General features: G+C 46.3%; 1 protein-coding gene across 2 annotated transcripts in view; it reads left to right on the top strand.

The window, feature by feature from the left end:
* Window positions 1-8,148, top strand: part of ADAMTS9 (ADAM metallopeptidase with thrombospondin type 1 motif 9) — a 166,014-nt gene extending 157,866 nt beyond the window's left edge. For both annotated transcript variants that reach the window (XM_079795238.1, XM_079795237.1), the window contains 2 exons: window positions 4,915-5,009; window positions 6,652-8,148. In XM_079795238.1, the coding sequence (XP_079651364.1) occupies window positions 4,915-5,004 (90 nt within the window). In that variant the 3' untranslated portion in view covers window positions 5,005-5,009; window positions 6,652-8,148. The remainder of the gene's footprint in view (window positions 1-4,914; window positions 5,010-6,651) is intronic.
* The last annotated feature ends 10,859 nt before the right edge of the window (window positions 8,149-19,007 follow it).

The following is a 19,007-nucleotide window of genomic DNA, read 5'->3' as shown; positions in this document are numbered from 1 at the left end:
CCGAGAGCCTGCGCTCAAAATAATCGCCAGGGTGTGTGGGGCATTCCTTATGCCTGCCTCCTCTGGAGCCAGACTGAGCCATCGCTAGCTGCAGGCAGCCCCTGTAGGAAACACCGCTCTTCCCGCCTGACCCCAGGGATGCTCCATGGGAACAGGCCTCGGAAGCCAAAGGCACTTGGAAGGAAACTTCTATTTTATTTCCTTCTTGAAGCATCACAGAAAGCATGGGGCATGAGCGGTGGGACTAAGTACACAGGGTGGAAATCTGTGACTTTATTCAAACTAGCGGTCCCTCACATCAGTGGTTCTCAGACCCGACCCTGCGTCTGCACCACCTCCGGGGCTGGCTGAAACTCGGCCAGCCTGGGGAGGCCCAAATGGACATTCCGACAATGTCCACTGGGGGAGCGGGCCTAAACCGGCAGTCGGACATCCTTAGCGCTGCGCTCGCCAGCCACGGGCCCGGCTTCTGGCTGAGCGGCGCTCCCCCTGTGGGAGCACACTGACCATCAGGGGGCAGCTCCTGTGTTGAGTGTCTGCCTCCTGGTGGTCAGTGTGCATCATAGCGACCGGTTGTTCCGCCGTTCGGTCGATTTGCACATTAGCCTTTTATTGTATAGGATTGTCCAACATTGTCTCAGTCCTGAGGCTGGCCACAGTTTTTAGGAGCTGGTGGAGGTGGCGAAGGAAGCAGGCTTCCTTGAGATGACCGTGGAAGGCCAGGGGACTGCAGGCTGAGCCAAGGCTGAGCCCGGGCCCTCTGGTATCCACAGCACCACGTGGGTTTTGTCCACATGGGACCCCACCCCACCCAGGAGTGAAGCAGGTGGGACAGCCCCTGGGCCCAGGGACCGGCTTCTAGGCAGAGGCTTCTCTGCACCTGCGTGGCTCAGGTGCTAATGCGTTTCTACTCCGCTCGCGTGTGAGGGATGGACAGACAGAAAGGGGTGCGTGGCCCAGAGCTGAGATCAGAGGGAGAAGGAAAGGAGATCCCGTTGGGCTGCATGGGAGAGGCACCCCCTCTGTGTGCGCCTGGGAATAGGGGGCTGGAGGCCTGTGTTCTGAGACCTCCGGCCTGGCCCCAGGGCCTCGCTGGCAATCCTGTGCGGTTGCGGGGGAGGAGGGTGGAGGAAGAGCTGTAATAGAAGAATCGCTGTGAAGTGTAAAATGAATGAAGTTGTGCTGCCATAGAGGAGATAGACTTGGTGCCTGTCCAGCTCCCTTACAGCCAGTGGCATGAAGGTAGCAGGAGGTAAACATGTGTTTGTGGTACAGAAGCAGGTCTCCTTTCTCTACCGTGGACGGCCTCCCACCCGTGATGCCTTCTGAAAACCCAGCTGTCCGCCACGCCTAAAGGTCACACTACAGACAGTGTAGTGACATCACCTTATACGTCTGTGCTTCTACGCTGTGCATCCCTCTAGAAATCAGGCACGTTTATACATATATTCATATGTATGCAACTTCTGGGGCCGGACTGAAAATGTACATCCATCCACATGCCAGGTTTTAGGGGCAGTTGCACCACCAGCACGCATCAAAGAAAGGAAAATGAGCACACTCCAGTCCCAGAACTGCTGGCTTCGCTAAGGCACCGGGAGACCTCCCCTCTCATATTGACTGAGGAAACAGAAAAGGTGGGGAAAGTATGAAATATAAACCATCCTTAATGGTGCAGAGAGTCATTCATCTTAATATATGTAAGAGCTCAAACCAGGCTGGCTACCACATGTTCGTTGAAGTCATGGGGCTTATTTCTAGAAAGCTTCATTTGCTTTAGTGAAGAAATAAGAGCGATTTACAATTACTGATTTGTTGTAGGTGAGTGGGTGCTTCTAAAATGCTGGAAAACAGACCCTTTTCTCAATAGCTACTGTTTCCATGGCAACCACTTTATGCTATGCATTTCCCCAGTACGTTTTGTTGTTGTTGTTGTTCTGTAATAAAAATAAGTTTGGGGTTAGTTTTTATCTAAATCACATTAGCAGAGTCCCAATTAATGAAATAACATGACAATTGCAAAGTCATTATCAACGGTTTTACAAATACCAGCCTTTCCTTGTCTCCATGACAACAGGCAATGATGGAGATGCACAGAGGAAATACACCCTTATGATACAGACACAAATACTAGGTTAAGTGCTAGGCCAAGCACTTTACATGCCTTCGTTGATTTACAGCAAACCTGTCAGGAGAGACTAATATCACCCCCATTCCCAGGTGCCCCGGGCTTACAGTTACTTAAAGATGCAGCACCAGCCCCACGCCGCCGACAGGTCCTCTCTCCACCGGGTCAGGAGAGAGTTTAGGTGAAGCTCAAGCTTTGATGAGACAGAGGCATTCTAGCATGTTGGCATCCTACGACCACCAGACCATTTCTCAGCCTGGGAGAAGGTTCCTGGCTAGAAGCTTGGTCTGGCATCAGATCCAGTTGCTGGCGTCAGACTCGCTCCAGAACTCACATGGGCCTTAAAACCAGGACCATTGGGGTGATAGAAACCCCCCAACTGATCTCACTCATACCCCAAGGCATGCAAATATGAAAGAGAGAGAACCTAATTTGTCCTCTTTATTTGTTAACTTGGCAACATTCTATGACTAATAAGAGTGTCCTTATTTGCAAGACACTTTCCTAATTTGGCCTTAAGAACCAAATATCCATGGCCTTTGACCCAGTTCTGGGAATGTAACCCAAATGCAGGCACGCGATGGCCCATCAGTGTTACTCCCAATAGTGAATGGCATATGGGAAACATCGAAGATGCCAAGCACTGTGCAGAGCGGGGGGTAGTGGGGTACCACGACACGGGGAACTCATAGTGTGGGAGACGCCAGTTAAACAAGTTCTTCCTTGCATGGTGAAGTGTTAGGAGAACTAACAAGCAGAGTGATCTGAATCCCAGATCAAAAAGAAGAGTGTGCTTCAGCCTCATTCATTCATTTATTCATTCATTCAACAAGTGCATATTTAGTATCACTCTGAGCCACGCAGGTTCACAGTGTGAGTGTGTGAAGCACACTTACTTTTGTATTGCTGTTTATTAACTATTGCATTGTTTTCCATATTTCCCCTGGAAACCTGCGTTTGCCCACCCTGTATACTGTGCTAGGTTCTGGAGACCCTGGGATCTTAACTTGACATTGCCTTGCCAGCCTGGGGCTCACCTTCTAGCAGGAAGACAGATGTAAAGGAGGAACTGCCTAACTTTACAGGCTGCTGTGTAGCAGTAACTGGGTCAGGAAGGCATGTCAAGGGAAGGACCCCTGGGCTGGGTCCTGAAGGACTTTCTAGGCAAAAGTTGGGCTGATCCAGTGCACACAGAGGACAAGGAGGAGAGAGCGCTCCAGGGAGAGGAACGACATGTGCTCAGGCCTAGTGTAAAGAGCACGTCAGATAAACAGCCAAGGAAATTCCGAGCTGCCGCGGGGCAGGGTAGAGGGAAGTGATGGTATCTGGAGTGAACACACAAGACTATAGGTCAGGGGTGGGGAACGTTCTGCTCATAGGCCATGTAAGGCCCACAAAATCATTTGATCTGGCCCTGCCAAGGCATTAGGGGTGAGTTAATTACATGTTTGACCAAATGTAGCAGGCTGACTTTTAAGTTGATAATTTTGTGTGGCCCGTGAATGATGTTATAAATATCCAAATGGCCCCTGGCGGAGAAAAGGTTCCCCACCCTGCTCTAGACCAGGGGTTGGACAACTTTATCTGCGAAGGACAGGTTTCTTTTCTCTGGACATATTTCTTTGGCTATTGCGATCGAACAAGATTTCATGGGTAAACTGTTTCCATTCTTGGCTAACAAACGAGCCACTTTGAAACTTATTTACTCGTTGCATTTTTTATTTTTACGAAGAAATCATGCTTCGGTGAGATACCCCTTTTTAAACATTCTGAACTTAGGGCATTTGCTTGCCCGTGAGTTGGGAACATTGTGATGAAGGCCGAGTTTGGTAACACTGGTTTAGCAGCGGTCGCCAACCAGGGGTCCACAGACCAGTGGTCCGTGAGGTCCGAAAGGTTGGCGACCGCTGGTTTAGAGTGTTTTCTCCTCGCACAGCTGTGATGTCCTTGTGAAATAAAGCCCAGGCTTTGCCCTCTCAATTTGATAACGGAATAATCAACACATCACTGTACCTTAAAGTGTAGCATCCAGCATCCACTTTTCTCTTCTTTTCTTGTTTTGAAACTAGTAATAAAAAATAAAGCAGAATGTTATGATAAAGAATACACCTGGCACTCAAAACACTGTCGACTGAAGAGGTGTCACTGTGATTGGCAGTGTGCAGAATAGCAATATAGAACAACGAGAGCTGTCCCAGCTACTCAACCCTGGGATCGTGGCGTGAATGAACAAGGCTACATTTCAATAAAACTTTATGGGCAGTGAAACTTGAATTTATAAAATTTTCACATGTCAAGAAGCATTATTATTATTATTATTATTATTATTATTATTATTATTTGCTTCTTCTACACTGTTTAAAAAATGTACACATGCCCTGGCCGGTAGCTTAGTTGGTTAGAGCGTCATTCTGATGCACCAAGGTTGTGGGTTCGATCCCCGGGCAGGGCACATACAAGAAGCAACCAATGAATGCATCAATAAGTGGAACAAGAAATCAGTGTTTCTCTGTGTCTCCCCCTTCCTCTCTCTCAACATTAATAAATAAAAAATAAAATAAAATAAAAACATCAACACTATGCTTGACCTGTGGGCCATACAGAAGTGGGTGGAGGCTGCACTGAGCCCACGGCCGTCACTCCAGCTTCCCCCACAGTGAGGTGTAGGTGCCGCTGCCTTTAGAAGGCCTGCTCCTGTGTGTGCAGGAGTGATTGCCTGCAGAGCCAGGGCAGGCGCTGGAAACGCTGGCCAAGCGGGGAGTCTAATGGCATGCATCTCCTTGCAGGATGGCACCCGAGTCGTGGGGACATGCGGTGGTTACTGTGGGAAATGCACTCCATCCTCAGGCACTGGCCTGGAGGTTCGGATTTTATAGTTAAGGTAAGTAAGTTGTGTCTTACTTGAGCTGGTTAAACTGCTGCCACTGGGCTCTGTCTCAGCAGGCCCTGCCTCAGGAGGTCTCTGGTGGATGCAGGAATCTGTGTTTTTAGGACAAAGAATTCGGATGTGGGTGACTCAACCTTTGCGAATGCTGCCTGGAGTATTGTAATAATAATACTTAGGGTGTTCCCTGCGCCCGGCCTGTGTGCCGGGCTCCATGCTCAGCACTTTGCAGGCATCATCTCATGGAATCCTCATAAGAAAGCCACACATGGGGCTGTGGTCCTCGTTTTACAGGTGGGAGCCGTGGCCCACACAGTAGGCAGTTTGCCTGTGGGCACAATGAGTCCCCTTGGCAGAGCCCGGGCGTGTCCTGCACCAGAGCCCCTACCCTCTTGACTGCACTGTGGCACACACTCTGGATGCAGTTGGGAGCTTGTTAAACATGCAGAATCCCAGGCCTCACCTTAGACCTGTGAAACCAGCATCTGCTTCAAATAATGCCTAGGAGAGTCGTGCTTGTTGAAGCTTGGCAACCCCTGGTCTAACCACATTATGCCGACAAGTGCCTTCTCTGCTGGGCAGAGGGCGGAATCTGTCCCGCTTTTTCTTGCCCCAGTGCCTTCAGCCACGAGGGAAGAACTCAACCTGCTCATGTGACCACCCACTAAATGCCGCCCAGTTTCCAGCAGCCCATTAACTTGGGAAGCTCTTCAAAACCCTGACACAGGAGAACCTAGTGGTCACTTATAAAGCAGTATTTCAAGGTTCAATTAAACATCTAAATTCAAAATTATGATCTCAAGTTAGGATTACTTCCTTTGCAAGAGGCAAAAGACCAAAAGGAAACTTACTGTCTTAAATAACTCAGCCATTCAAGCAGTGGGCTGGCTTCAGGCATGGCTGGATCCAGAGGCTCAAACTGAGTCATCCGCACTCGTTCCGTCTCCATCAATCAGCAATGCTTGTCTCTTAAACGGCTTCCTTCTCAGGCAGGTCATCTCCCCGCACCATGGCCCCTGGCAGCTCTAAGCTCACACCACCCTTACAGCTCGTGGTCCCAAGTAAATGCTCATCTCCAGCATCCATTCTGCACAGGAACTCTGGCTCTGATTGGGTCACATGGCCACTTCTGAACCAATCACAATGTCCAAGAAATGGAGATCATGTACCCACCTAGAATCGGGTGATTGACAGCTTCATTTGGAAGAGACATAGTTCCCAACGCACAAGGGTTTTGTTATCGGAAATGGGAAGACGGGATGAAGGCAGGCAAAGTCAGCAAGTATCCACTAGAGATCCCCATTATATGTGTATTTATATACTTTACATATGGTAAAACAATGTTTGCATATGTTTTACATAATATTTACATGTACATATAGGAAAAAGCCTAGAAGGAAATATACCAGTATGAGAAGAGCATTCTCTCAGGTGGGAATTTCCGGCTAGTGACTTTTTATTCTTTATGCTCCCCTGAAATCTACAGGTTTCTTATAGCAAACATACATTACTTGTAAAATCTAAGGGAATAATGTGTGATTGCTCATTCTATATGTGGAAATGTGAGGATTGCTTACGCTTGACTTGTGACATTTGAGACAGAAGATTGACCTTTCTTGGTTGGCTCATCTGTTCCCAGGTGCCCTGAAGAGGAAGCCGTGATGGATGGATGGATGAAGGATAGTAATGCAATACCTCCACCTAAAACCTGGGCGTGTGTGCGTGCGTGCGTGTGTGTGTGTGTGTGTGTGTGGACTTGTATGCTTGTGTGTGTGTGTACATATACATATGCATATATAAACCTATATACACACACATATCTCCGGATATGGGTGTGTATATTTGTGGAATGTCCTGATGATGTAAAGTTTAATATTTATGTTTGAAATTATTTATTGTGATGTAATATTTTTGTACGTAAAATGATTCTATTACGACTGCCTTTTGCAATATTTTGTTCCTTGCAGTCAGACCACTGCATTTTACGTACTCTACATTATATGTAGTATTATGACAAAAGTGATCCTTCATTATCACGGTACACTATTGTTTACTTTCTATATGTAAATCTTTTTATTGCTCATTTTTTTAAAAAAAATTGTAATTTGTTTTTTAAAACAATCTAGCTATCATCAAGGTGCTACAGCGGTATTTGCCATTTCTATGAAAGCATCATTAGCCAATAAGGAATTTAGTGATGTCACAGATTGTACCAGCTATGAATTACATTAAGTATCTATTCAGTTTCATGTGAACTCTGGGAACAAAATTGCTGCCTTGGTGCTACTATTGTATTATTTAAGTGCTCTTCAGACTCAGAAATGCAAACACATTTAATAAGGGAGGAACCGAAGGACATTGTCCAGTGGACGGAATCACTTGGCTAGAATGAGACCAGCTGTTTACCCTATTTTCGGACATGTCTTTCTCGGAAGAGAGTTGTACTCTGTTCTTTTTATTGTGATTGTTATGAATATGCTTTGCTTCCGTTCATGGTGCCTTAGTCCCTCCGCGTGAAAACGGAGGGCCCCACTAGCAGCGTCATTCCAGGGGCCTTGATAAGGAGAGGTCCTCTCAGCATTTTGCTAACATTTTCTGAGATGACGCCCAAGTTTACCAGTTGCGACACGAGGGTGCATACATAGGACGGCTGGCCTTCAGCACCACAGAGTACCGGGAAGTTCAGAGCCAGGTGCTTAGTCATTGCCTTTTGCATGAAAACATTGGCTGGCAACACGCCTTTCCCTCCGGCCGCGAGCCCAAGACCCTGCCAGTGTTCATGGCTGCTGCAGTGATCGGCATTTGTGACAAGACATGAACTGTGGGGAACCAGGTTCCCCAGTCTCTCTGATCGTCCATCACCCCACTCTGCTACGTCTTTCCAAATGGAAGTGCCAAAGCCATGGTCCTCCTGCCTTCCGACCTGACCGGAGGGAAGTCGTTGCCAACACCCCCTGGCAGACCCTGCCGACTTCCACAAACCAAAGAGATGAAGAAAAACCTGGCAGTGTTCTCCGCGCCCCGGAACTCCAGAGCGCGCCAGGAGAGGGTATACTCAGTGTATGAATACGTGCTGTTCTCCATTGTTAACACATTGCGAAAATATAGTATACTATGAATAAATACCATGACCACGTCCAAACAGTTGTGTTCCACATGGTTTCTGGACTCTCGTTCAAGTGGGAATGAAAATGTCTGTAGTTTTAAGATTGCCAGATTGAGAAGAAATGCAGAGTTCCTAATCTCAGCAATTACAGCTGCTATTTTAGAGACAGGTAAGGGATGGGGACTGTCCCCAAGTGTGTCTTTTTATCACTCAAATCAGTGGAAGTGATTCTTCCAAAAATCAGAGATATAAACCTCTTACCTGTGTGACAGAACAAATGAACTAATGAACCAGATTGAAGTGTGATTTGGGAGCTTAACTGTCCATTTTTTAACAGTAATTTCTACACTATAGACTAATGGTGTCTATAGAAATGAGAGGTTTTCAAAGAAGTCTATTGGTAAGTGGACATTCACCATATACCAGGCCCTTTACTGAATTGTTTTAGCTCATCCCCACGACTACTCGGGAGAGCAGGTAATAAATTTTCGTCCTTCTATCGAGAAGGAGACAGAGTCTTCGAGATGCAAACAGGCCCTCGGTCACAGACAGCGAATAAGGGTAAGACCCTGAAGAGCTCTGACTGAGTGAGTCACAAGGCCACTTCTGGAGCCCTCACCTTGTGCAGTGGAGGCGGGACCACATGCCCATTGGGACCATGTCCAGTGATTGACAGCTTCAGTTGGAACAGGAACAGTTCCCACAACAGAAGAGTTCTGTCGTCAGAAAAGGGCAGATGGTATGAAGACAGGCAAAAGCAGCAGGTGTCCAATCTAGATTCCAATTGTGTGTGTGTGTTTTATGCACACACCTATGTGCATGTGTGTGAGTGTTTGTATGCACGCACACACATGCTTGTGTAAAGTCTCCAAGTCCCATAGCTCACACCACAGTCCCAGTCCCATCCCTGTCATTCCTCAACATCATCTGAACCTTGCTTCTCGTCCCTCCCCTGACATCTGCTAACTGAATGACCTCGAGCCTTGTGAAATGAGGCTGTTGATAGTCCTCCCCGCTGCCCTGCAGGATTGGGTGTTTGCTGCAGCCCCTCTGAGCCTGCACCGTGGTGCCAGGAGCAGCCCTCAGAATGTGCATGATCGGCAAGGTTAAGCTGACGGCAGAGAAGGCATGAGTTTGGGGCCAATTAGGAGCGGCGTTCAGCGGCTAATCACAGAGCCTGCCTGCAGCGGCTTACACGCTGGAAGGTGTGTTTCACTGATGTGTAAATTAAACGTGGAGGGAGGCAACCCGGAGGGTGTGGCAGTTCCACAAGATCATCAGGGATGGAGGTTCTTTCTCTGTGTACTTCTCAATTTTCCGTATTTCAGTGGTGGCTGCTAGAGCTCCAGCAATCGCTCCCAAATTCCAGACAACAAGGAAAAAGGAATGGTGGGTGTGTAACAGGTGGCCTGGTCCCAGATCTCTGTCCTTCTTTGTAAGAGGATTTCCAAAAACCTCACCCACAGATTCGGCTTGTACCTGCTCAGCCAGAATTGAGCCCTATGGCTGCACCTGGGCTGCGGGGCACAGGGGAAATAGGGCATTTCACAGAGAGCACGGTCACACTGCAGGAAACGAGGAATCTGTTCCTAGGAAAGAAGGCACATGGATTGGAAAGAGGCAAATGGAAGTCTCTGCAACGGGTTCAGGTACAGAGACTGCGGAGGGAAGGTTTGGAAGCAGCTATCAAAGTAAGAAGAGATCACAGAGCCCGGGCTAGAGCGGTGACCATTGCAATGCCAGATAATTAGCGATGTCGGTGGTGGAATGAGCAGGCACTGGCGGTGGGTAGGTGCAGGGTGGCTGTGGGAGAGAAGGCACTGACTGGCATGAGAACAAGATGAGGTTCCACTTTGATTCTAAATAGCAACAGGGGGATGGGAAGGTGACGGGTGGGTGAGTGGACAGATACAATCTGCTGAAATCCATTCACCTTTTACATTTTTATATCACTGCACACATTAAACACTGTCTTTGTATTCTGCTCATTTAGTCATCTATCCAAAGAATATTTATTGCCTCTCTGCTAATTTCCAAGCTCTGTTCTGGACACTGGAGGTTCAGCAGTGTATTAGGGTGTAGACCAAGAGGCTGTCCTTTAGAGCTGCCATATCAAAATGCCACAATTGGGTGGCTTGGGTTACAGAAATATATTCCTCATAGGCTAGAAGTGCAAGATCAGGGTGCTGCTAGGGTTGGTTTCTGGTGAGGCCCCTCGTCCTGGCTTGTAGACAGCCCTCTTCTTGCTGTGTCCCCACATGGGCTTTCCCAGTGTGGAGGGAGAAAGAGAGAGAGATCTGGTGTCTCTTCCTCTTATAAAGACCCCCATCCTACCATCCTGTTGGATTAGGGCTCCCCCCTTATGACCTCATTTGACCTCTTAGAAGCCCTAACTCCAGATACAGTCATATTAGGAGTTAAGGCTCCAACATATAAAATTTGGGAAGACAATGCATTTCATAACAGAGGCTATGCCAAAGAGACCCCAAAATAAGATGGGCATTTATTCCTCTTCCGTTTGCCGTGCAGAGATGGGTAGGCAGGGGACAGGGTTGAGGGCTGGGGGTGGCTCTGTCTGCATGGCATCAGAGGACTCGGGCTCCTGCTGTTTTGTGGCTTGGCCATTCTCTGAGGCGTCGTCCTTACAAGGCTCATCCTCACCATGTCTGTCTCTAGCCTGCAGGAAGGGGACAGCCATTTTAAGGTAAGACCTGGAAGTTAAAGAAGAACTTTTATTCACAACTTACTGGCAATTGCCTAGATGCATCGCTTCATGTAGCTGCAAGAGAGGCTGGGAAGTGTACTCTCTAGTTGGCAAGGCACACCCAGCTACTGCCCAGCGGGGCTTCTGTTACTAACAGGAAGGAGGGGAGACTAGGCAACTGCATCTGCCACAGCAGTGAACAAAACCTACAGAAACCTCTGCCTTTTGGAGCTTATCATTTTAGTGGTGACAGACAAGAGAAAAATACGCAAGTAAAACACTGCAATTCTTTTCTTGAAGTAAATCTGACCGAGTTTCCCACCGTGGCCGTCCCTATCCCATGGCGATGTGTCATGTCTCTGCCTGAGCACCAGTGCCTTGCATTCCCAGAGCATCCACACATGCTGTTCCTCCCTCTGCTTTAGCGTGCTGATTTTTCTTCCTCTTCGGATGGATACAGAAATAATGAATAGCGAGCAAAACCTAGCATGGGGGATGGAGGGAAGCACTAGAGGAAGAAACAAAGCAGGACCAGGAGTCGGGCACGCCCAGCGCCTCGGGGAGCGTGTTTTATGTTTTTTTTTTGTTGTTGTTTTTTTTTTTTTAATATTTTATTTTTTTAAATTTCTTTATTGATTAAGGTATCACATATTTGTCCTCATCCCCCCATTCCCATCCCACACCCCTCCCCACGCATGCCCCCACCCCCCTGTTGTCCTTAACCACTGGTTAGGCTCATATGCATGCACACAAGTCCTTTGGTTGATCTCTCCCCTTTATCCCCACCCTCCCCTCCCCTCCCTCTGAGGCCCGACAGTCTGATCCATGCCTCCTTGTTTCTGGGTCTGTTCTTGTTCATCAGTCTATGTTGTTCATCATCGTATTTTAAACGGGCTGCTAAGAAGTTCCTTCTTGGGAAGCTTCCATAGCCAGGAACAGAGCCCTGGGTCACCATAAAAGCCTCCTCCACCACAGTGGCCCTGGGAAACGCTCCCTGTCACCAACAGGTGGCAGGAGAGGGCCGGCTCTGTCATTTCAGTCTGGAGTCTGGGCCACTGCACTGTTAAGCCTGCAGGGTTTTACTGCTTACTTTTTTTTTTTTTTTTTAAGGTTTTTTACTGTGGTAAAATACACATAACATAAATCTTAACATCTTAACTGTTTTTTAAGTGCACAGCTCAGTGGCATTAAGTACATTCACATTGTTGTGCAACCATCACCACCACCCATCCCAGACCTCTTTCCTCTTACAAAACAGGTTGTTGTGTCCTAAACAAACCCCATCTCCCCTCCCCGGCTCCTGGCAGCTGCCACTCTACCTTGTGTCTGTAAGTGTGATTGCTTTAGGCACTTCCTATAAGTGGAATCATACACTATTTGCCTTATTTCCCTGAGCATAACATCCATGTGGTAGCATGGCTTAGAATTCCCTTTAAAAATATATTTTTCAGTTACAGTTGACATACAATATTATATTAGTTTCAGGTGTACAACCCCATGATTAGACATTATGTAACTTACAAAGTGATCACCCTGATCATTCTAGTATCCATCTGACACCATACATAGTTATTACAAGGGTATTGACTACACTCCCCGTGCTGTATTTTACATCCCTGTGACTGTTTTTATAACTGGTCATTTGTATATCTTAATTCCTTCACCTTTTCACCCAGCCCCTAACCTCCTCCCATCTGGAGACCATCAGTTCGTTCTCTGTATCTGATTTTTCCGTTTATTTCAGGGGTGATTTTGCAAGGACATTTTGAGGTCCTAGGCCCTGAAAAGATTATGTTATTCCCCTCAAATATATACCTCAAAATTAAAAATAAGACCAGACCATGAATTTAGGGTGTGTGTTTTTTCATGAAGACTATTTTTTTTTAATATCAAATATCAATTTTCCCCCAAAACCTGAAGACCATCTTTGCTGCAGCCTGGCACATGTTTCCTCTGCTCAGTAGGTGACCCAGCTAGTTTTATACGATTAATCCCAATGATGCCCAGTAAGGACTCCGAGCTGCGAGTTTGACGTGCTTGCCTTACAGGCTATTGATAGGAGTGTCTGTGTGGTTGAGGATGGTGTGTGTACATAAAAAAAGACAACTAATATTCAATTTATTACAATTCCAAGGACAAAAACCTAGTTCTTAAAGAGCTTCAGAGTTCACCTTACAAATCCTATTATTTTACTTACCAATCTAGTTTTTAGCAATTACTTTTTGAAAAACTTCTGAATGATGTTTGCTCCATTCATGACTTAGACAATTAAAACCCTTCTAATATTTTATACAGTATTTATACATTTCATGAATTTTATTTCTGTCATACGTCCTTCCTTTACCTAACTTATGGAGCTCTTTCTAACTATTTAATCTTTATAAATACAAAAATATAAATATTACATAAATCAGTAGACTTAAGGTTCTTTTAAATATTTCAAAGTGGAAAATTAATTTAGTATGGTTTTAACTTAAAACACATTTTAAATTGGCATTATAAACTACCACTCTAACAGTTCAAATGTTTAAAATCATGACTATTATATAAACTATCAGCTATCAAATTTTCACATATTCCTTAGCACACACATGTTCATACGGTGGTCCTGATTCCCTGAAGCGTTTTTAGATCTTAGATCTTGCTCTTGGCATGACTAAAAGCCATGTGCTCACTCAGCGCTGTAGACTCAGCGGGCCGGTCAGGGTAAACGCATTGAGAGCAGCAGATCCCAGGGTGGTTCTTCTCACTCCAGCTCTGCACTCACTCATTTCCTATTGCTCTGCAACAAATGACCTCAACCCAAATGTTATGTCTCAGTTCTGGAGCCCAGCCCTCTAAAATGGACCAGCGAACGGGCTGTGTTCCCTCTGGAGGCTCCAGGGCAGTCTGTCTCCTCCCCGTTTCCAGCCTCTGGAGGCCGCCTGCATTCCCTGGCTTGTTGCCCCCTCCTCCATCTTCGAAGCCAGCAGGGTAGCATCTTCAAATCTCTACCTCCCTCTCTGACCTCTGCTTCCATCATCATGTCACCTTTTTCTGAGTTTGACTCACTTGCCTCCTCCTTATAAGAACCTGTGTGATTGCATAGGGCCCACCAGGTAGCCCAGGATACCCTCCTTATATAAGAGCCTTAATCACATCTGCAAATGCCCTGTGGAATGTCAGGTAGCATACTCACAGGTGTGGAGATTGGGATGTGGAGGTCATTCTGTCTACTACACCTTTTCCACACATTTAAGGGCCAGAGATACTGGCCAGATGCTGATATGATTGTCCAAATCCCTACTAGGCCACACTGGCCTTTAGGTCAATGACCTTTCACTTCGAAAGAAGGATGTTCCATAGCCCATGTTCCTGGATTAAAATTCCACATATGCTTAAACTTCCCTCCCCCGTGCGCGCCCCCCTAGCATCTCAAAGTCTATGAACAGGTAGACTGCTTGATTGAATTTTGCATGTTATTCTTATATATAAACATCTTCCTGTCTTGGTCTAAAGACTGAACAAGAACTCTGTTTTTAGATATACTTCCTAGGACATGGAATTCTTATGGTACTAAAGTGGTGGTCTGGGATCTCTCATGCCTCATGTCTCTGTCCTGCTTCAAGGCTTATGGGGCCTCTCTTAGCTTATGACAGTCTTTTAGGACATGAGCCATTGCTAAGTACAGAGACTTTCTTAGATATACTTGGTAAGGTGCTTTCTTTGTCTCTCTTGATAAGCTAGGATACTTCACTGCTTCATGCTCAGCCTCACAGGGGCTGAACAGGGCCACCTCTGGGAGCCTCTGAGCCCAGCACAGCCAGGGCAAAGGAAGGAGACTCGGGGTTCCTGTGCGGTCCCTGGACATACCCAAGCTTCCTCAGTCAGTGGCTGTAGGGATGGGGCCTGAGAATCTGCCTTTGGACAGGCTTCCCAAGTGATTCTATGCACAAAGGGAGACCCACCTTTCTGAGGCTACTTTTCCCACTCAGCAGTGAGTCTCTGGACAGCGGCATTTCCCCGCACCCCGCCACTCCAGCACTGAGCGTTTGCCCAGGGTGGGTGTGTGGTCAGTACCCACAGGCTCTGGAACAAGATGGAATGGCTTGTCTTCATTCCCCCACTCCCTGGCGGTGTAACCTTGGCCATGACTCTTAACTCCTGGCTTCATCTTCCTCTTCAGTGAAATGAGGGATGATAATGACACCCCTGTCCTGTGGTTGCTGTGAGGATCCAATATGCTAATACATTTAGAACACTGCATGTAATGAGTACTCAATATCTCTCAGCTATTAGGAAATACATGCAGTGCATGAGTAAATGCATGCATCATGTATGCTTCGATTTGGGAAAGGCTATTGTGGGGAAGGTATGGCCCCAACTTTTACCTCAACTCCATGTCCTAGAGGTGAGAAAACTAGGGTTTGTGTAAGATTCCTCCTCAGATTCTATTTGCTTACAGAATACTGCAATTTTTTCTCTTTCCCAAAATGTGAATGAAAGTGTGGATCAAGGATTATGTCATGACTAGAAGGGACCTGAAAGGGTATACTAGTATAGGTCAATAATAATAACTTCATCACCAGAATAATGAAAATTGTATTTACTGACCATTTTATTATGTGTAATGGTTAATTTCGTATGTCAGCTTGGCCAGGCCAGGGTACCCAGGTTTGAGTCAAACACTAGTCCAGATGTAGTTGTGAAGGTGTTTCCTAGGTGTGATGAGCATTTTAATCAGTAGGCTTTGGGTAAAGCAGATGACCCTCCACACTGCGGGTGGGCCTCATCCAATCAGTTGAAGTCCTTAAGGGGGAAGACTTCGTCCTCTGAGGAAGAGGGAATTCTGCCTCCAGATGCCTTCGGACTGCACCCTCCACTCTTCCTGGGCCCCAGTCTGCAGCCTGCCCTGCACCTTTCAGGCTTGCCAGCCTCACAGTTGTGTGAGCCATAAAGTGAGTCTCTTCCTTAAATAAATCTTTCCAGATGGTTAGATAAATGGTATAATATTACATATTTTATATCTACATATAATATAGTAAATTCTATATGCCTATATCTAGGTCCATGTCTATATCTACACCTATACCTATATCTATACCTATCACTATATCTATACCTATCTCTATATCTATACCTATCTCTATCTCTATATCTATATCTATATATCTATACCTCTACCTCTATCTCTATATCTCTCTCATTTTCTCTATCTCTATCTCTATACCTATATATATCTATATCTATATATGTATATCTATACCTATTATACCTATATCTCTATCTATATATCTCTATCTATATATCTATATCTATATCTATGTCTATGTCTATATCTATATCTATACATCTATATCTATATCTGTATATCTATATCTATATCTATACATCTATCTAAAGATAGAAAACTCTACGGTTCTGTTTCTCTGGAGAACCCTGACTAGTGCACTGTGTGAAAGGCCAGAGTCACTCCGGAGGGTACCATTCGCTTGGAGCCCTAAATACTTTGCACGTGTCCCCTCAGGACAGCTGTTGAGGGGAGCCACTATTTTTATTCCATTTTAAAGATGAGGAAACTGAGGGTTAAGAGAGTCTAACAGCCTGACTCCCAAAACCAGAGTCTTCACCACTCAGTGTAGGTGAGATGCAGGTGAGCAGCTGCATCTGGAATATCAGATTATTGAAAGGGCAATGCCGAGGCTGAAGCCAGTATCTCCTCACTCCCGCCACGCTGACGGGCCACACCAGGAGCTTCCACACCGAAAGAGGAGGAATGAGAACCTGTTGCACCTGAGCGAGCTGACAAAGACAGAATCGCAGGACCCTTCCCGGTGGTTGCTCAACTACATCCCGACTGGCAGCTGAGTCCCAGCCCCTGGAGGTCACGATGAGGCCGCTGTCCAGTTGGTTAGACTTCCCTCCTATCCCTTTTCTCTGTGGCCCAGCGTTCACTCTGACAGAGAAGCGTTCAGAACTGCCTTCCTCAGTGTCCCGAGCAGCCAGCCATGCTCCCACCAGGAAAGAAAGGGCGAGAGGCACTGGACTCACTTGCACCCCCTTGATCTTGTCCTGAAATAAAAACTCTTCGTGGGAGGAACAAGCCAAGCCCTTCACACAATAGCTGCCTGGCGCAGAGAGACCTTAAGAAGCCCAGTGTTGTCTGAAGGAGGTTTGTTTTCCATCTCCCCAGGAATTAGTCCTCTTAGGAAACAGTGTTAAAAGCAATTGCTTGACCAGTTTGGGCTAACCCAGGGGTTGGCAAATCCATGCTGCTTGCGCAATTGACAAAATGTTTTCTTTGTACTTGTCCTTGAAGCCCCAGTGGGACTAATGGCTCTAACCACCAGCCGACACGTTTCAAAGTGATCTCCACATCAGGAAGCCATTGTCGCTCCGAAGACTTAATTGGTACAGGATGCGAGCCGTTCTGAGAGCCCGCTTCTGTGCCAGGCCCAGAGGAGCGGGTTTTCAGCAACCATCCCCACGTCTGCCTCCTGGTGCGTGCAAATCACCGATGGCTCCACTTTCTGTGCAGTAGAGGGTTTCCTTGGTAATGAAACAGCATTTTAATCAGAGGGCGCTTTGCGGGCACAGAGACCCAGTGCTCAGTGCTGGCGTAAACTCAGGGAAGGACACAGAATCGGTCTTTGCAAGTGCGCGGTGGTTCCGGTGGGTTTCTAAAATCTGCACAGGTAGCTTCCTTCCCTGGAACCCAGTTCCTCGTTTGTAAATCAGAGTCCACACAGCATGTGTCTCCTAAGGAAGTTCAAGGATGACATGACATGATGTGCACAGGGCTCGGGCCCAGAGACCGGCCCACAGGGAATGAAGTCAATGTCCATCATCCCTCCCTCCCTCGATTCATGTCATCGCCATCATCCTTCTCACCGCCAACATCCTTAAGTAAGATGATCTTTTTAGAGCCTACATGAACCCAGAAGATATAAAGAAGAAAAACCATGCCCCAGCTGGTTTGGCTCAGTGGATAGAGGGTCGGCCTGCAGCCTGCGGACTGAGGGGTCCCAGGTTCAATTCTGGTCAAGGGCCCATGCCCAGGTTACTGGCTCGATCCCTAGTAGGGGGCATGCAGGAGATAGCCGATCAATGATTCTCTCTCATCATTGATATTTCTATCTCTCTCCCCCTTCCTCTCTGAAATCAATAAAAATATATTTTTTTAAAAAAGAAAAATCACTAATTTAATCACATAAAAGTAAATAATTTATATATGAACAAATAAACAAGCAAAACCATATACAGGGTCTAAAGATAAACTAGGAGAAAACTATTTGCCAGATTAAGGCATTATTTCATTAACAAATATGAGCAACCTCTTAAAGAAATAAGTGCTTACTGAAGAAAATTTAAAACAAAATAAAGAAAAAAGGAATAAGAATAAAAGGAAAACTTAGAAAGAAAAATGGTGAAAAGGCACAAACAGGTAGTTTTTAGAAAATTTAAATGACAAGCAAATGAAAATGCCCAATTTCATAATCAATAATATATAAATGAAAACATCCATGAGAATCTTTTTCATTTGTCAAATGAAGAAAAAGTGACACTATTCAATATTTGCAGAAGTATTCTCCCCTGCACTGCTTTCTTTTGTGTTTGTTGTTGTTAATCCTATTTTTTCTTTCAATTTTACAAAGAGTGGATGGGAGGGGGAGGGAGGGAGGCAGAGAGAGAGAGAGAAAGAGAGAGAGAGAGAGAGAGAGAGGGAGGGAGGGAGAGAGAGAGAGAGAAACATCAATGTGAGAGAGACACATCGTTTGGTTGCCTCCTGCCAGGGGATTGAACCTGCAACCCAGGTACGTGCCCTTGGCTAGGAATCGAGCCTGCAACCACTGAACCACAGGGGCCAGGGCTCCCCCTGCAATGCTTTTAAGCCATGTTGATGGGAGTATAAATTGGTGGCTTTCAGAAGAACAATTCAGTAATTCTCCAAACTAAGAGTGTACCTTAGGAATACTTCCTGACCCGGCAGGCATTGCTTAGTAGTTAGAGCACCAGCCAGTGAACCCAAGGGTCAAGGGTTTGATTCTAGTCCAGGGCATGTACCTGGTTGGGGTGCATGCCATGTGGGAGGCAACCAATTGATGTGGCTCTCTCACATCGATGTTTCTCTCTCTCTCCTCCCTCCCCCTCCCTCTTCCTTTCCACTCTCTCTAAAACAAAAATCAGTGGAAACAATATCCTCCAG

The sequence above is a fragment of the Cnephaeus nilssonii genome (genome assembly GCF_951640355.1).
Source record: "Cnephaeus nilssonii genome assembly, chromosome: 17".
Classification (NCBI taxonomy): Eukaryota; Metazoa; Chordata; class Mammalia; order Chiroptera; family Vespertilionidae; genus Cnephaeus; species Cnephaeus nilssonii.
Note: the sequence above shows the minus strand (reverse complement) of the source record. Positions and strands in the feature narration are given on the sequence as shown.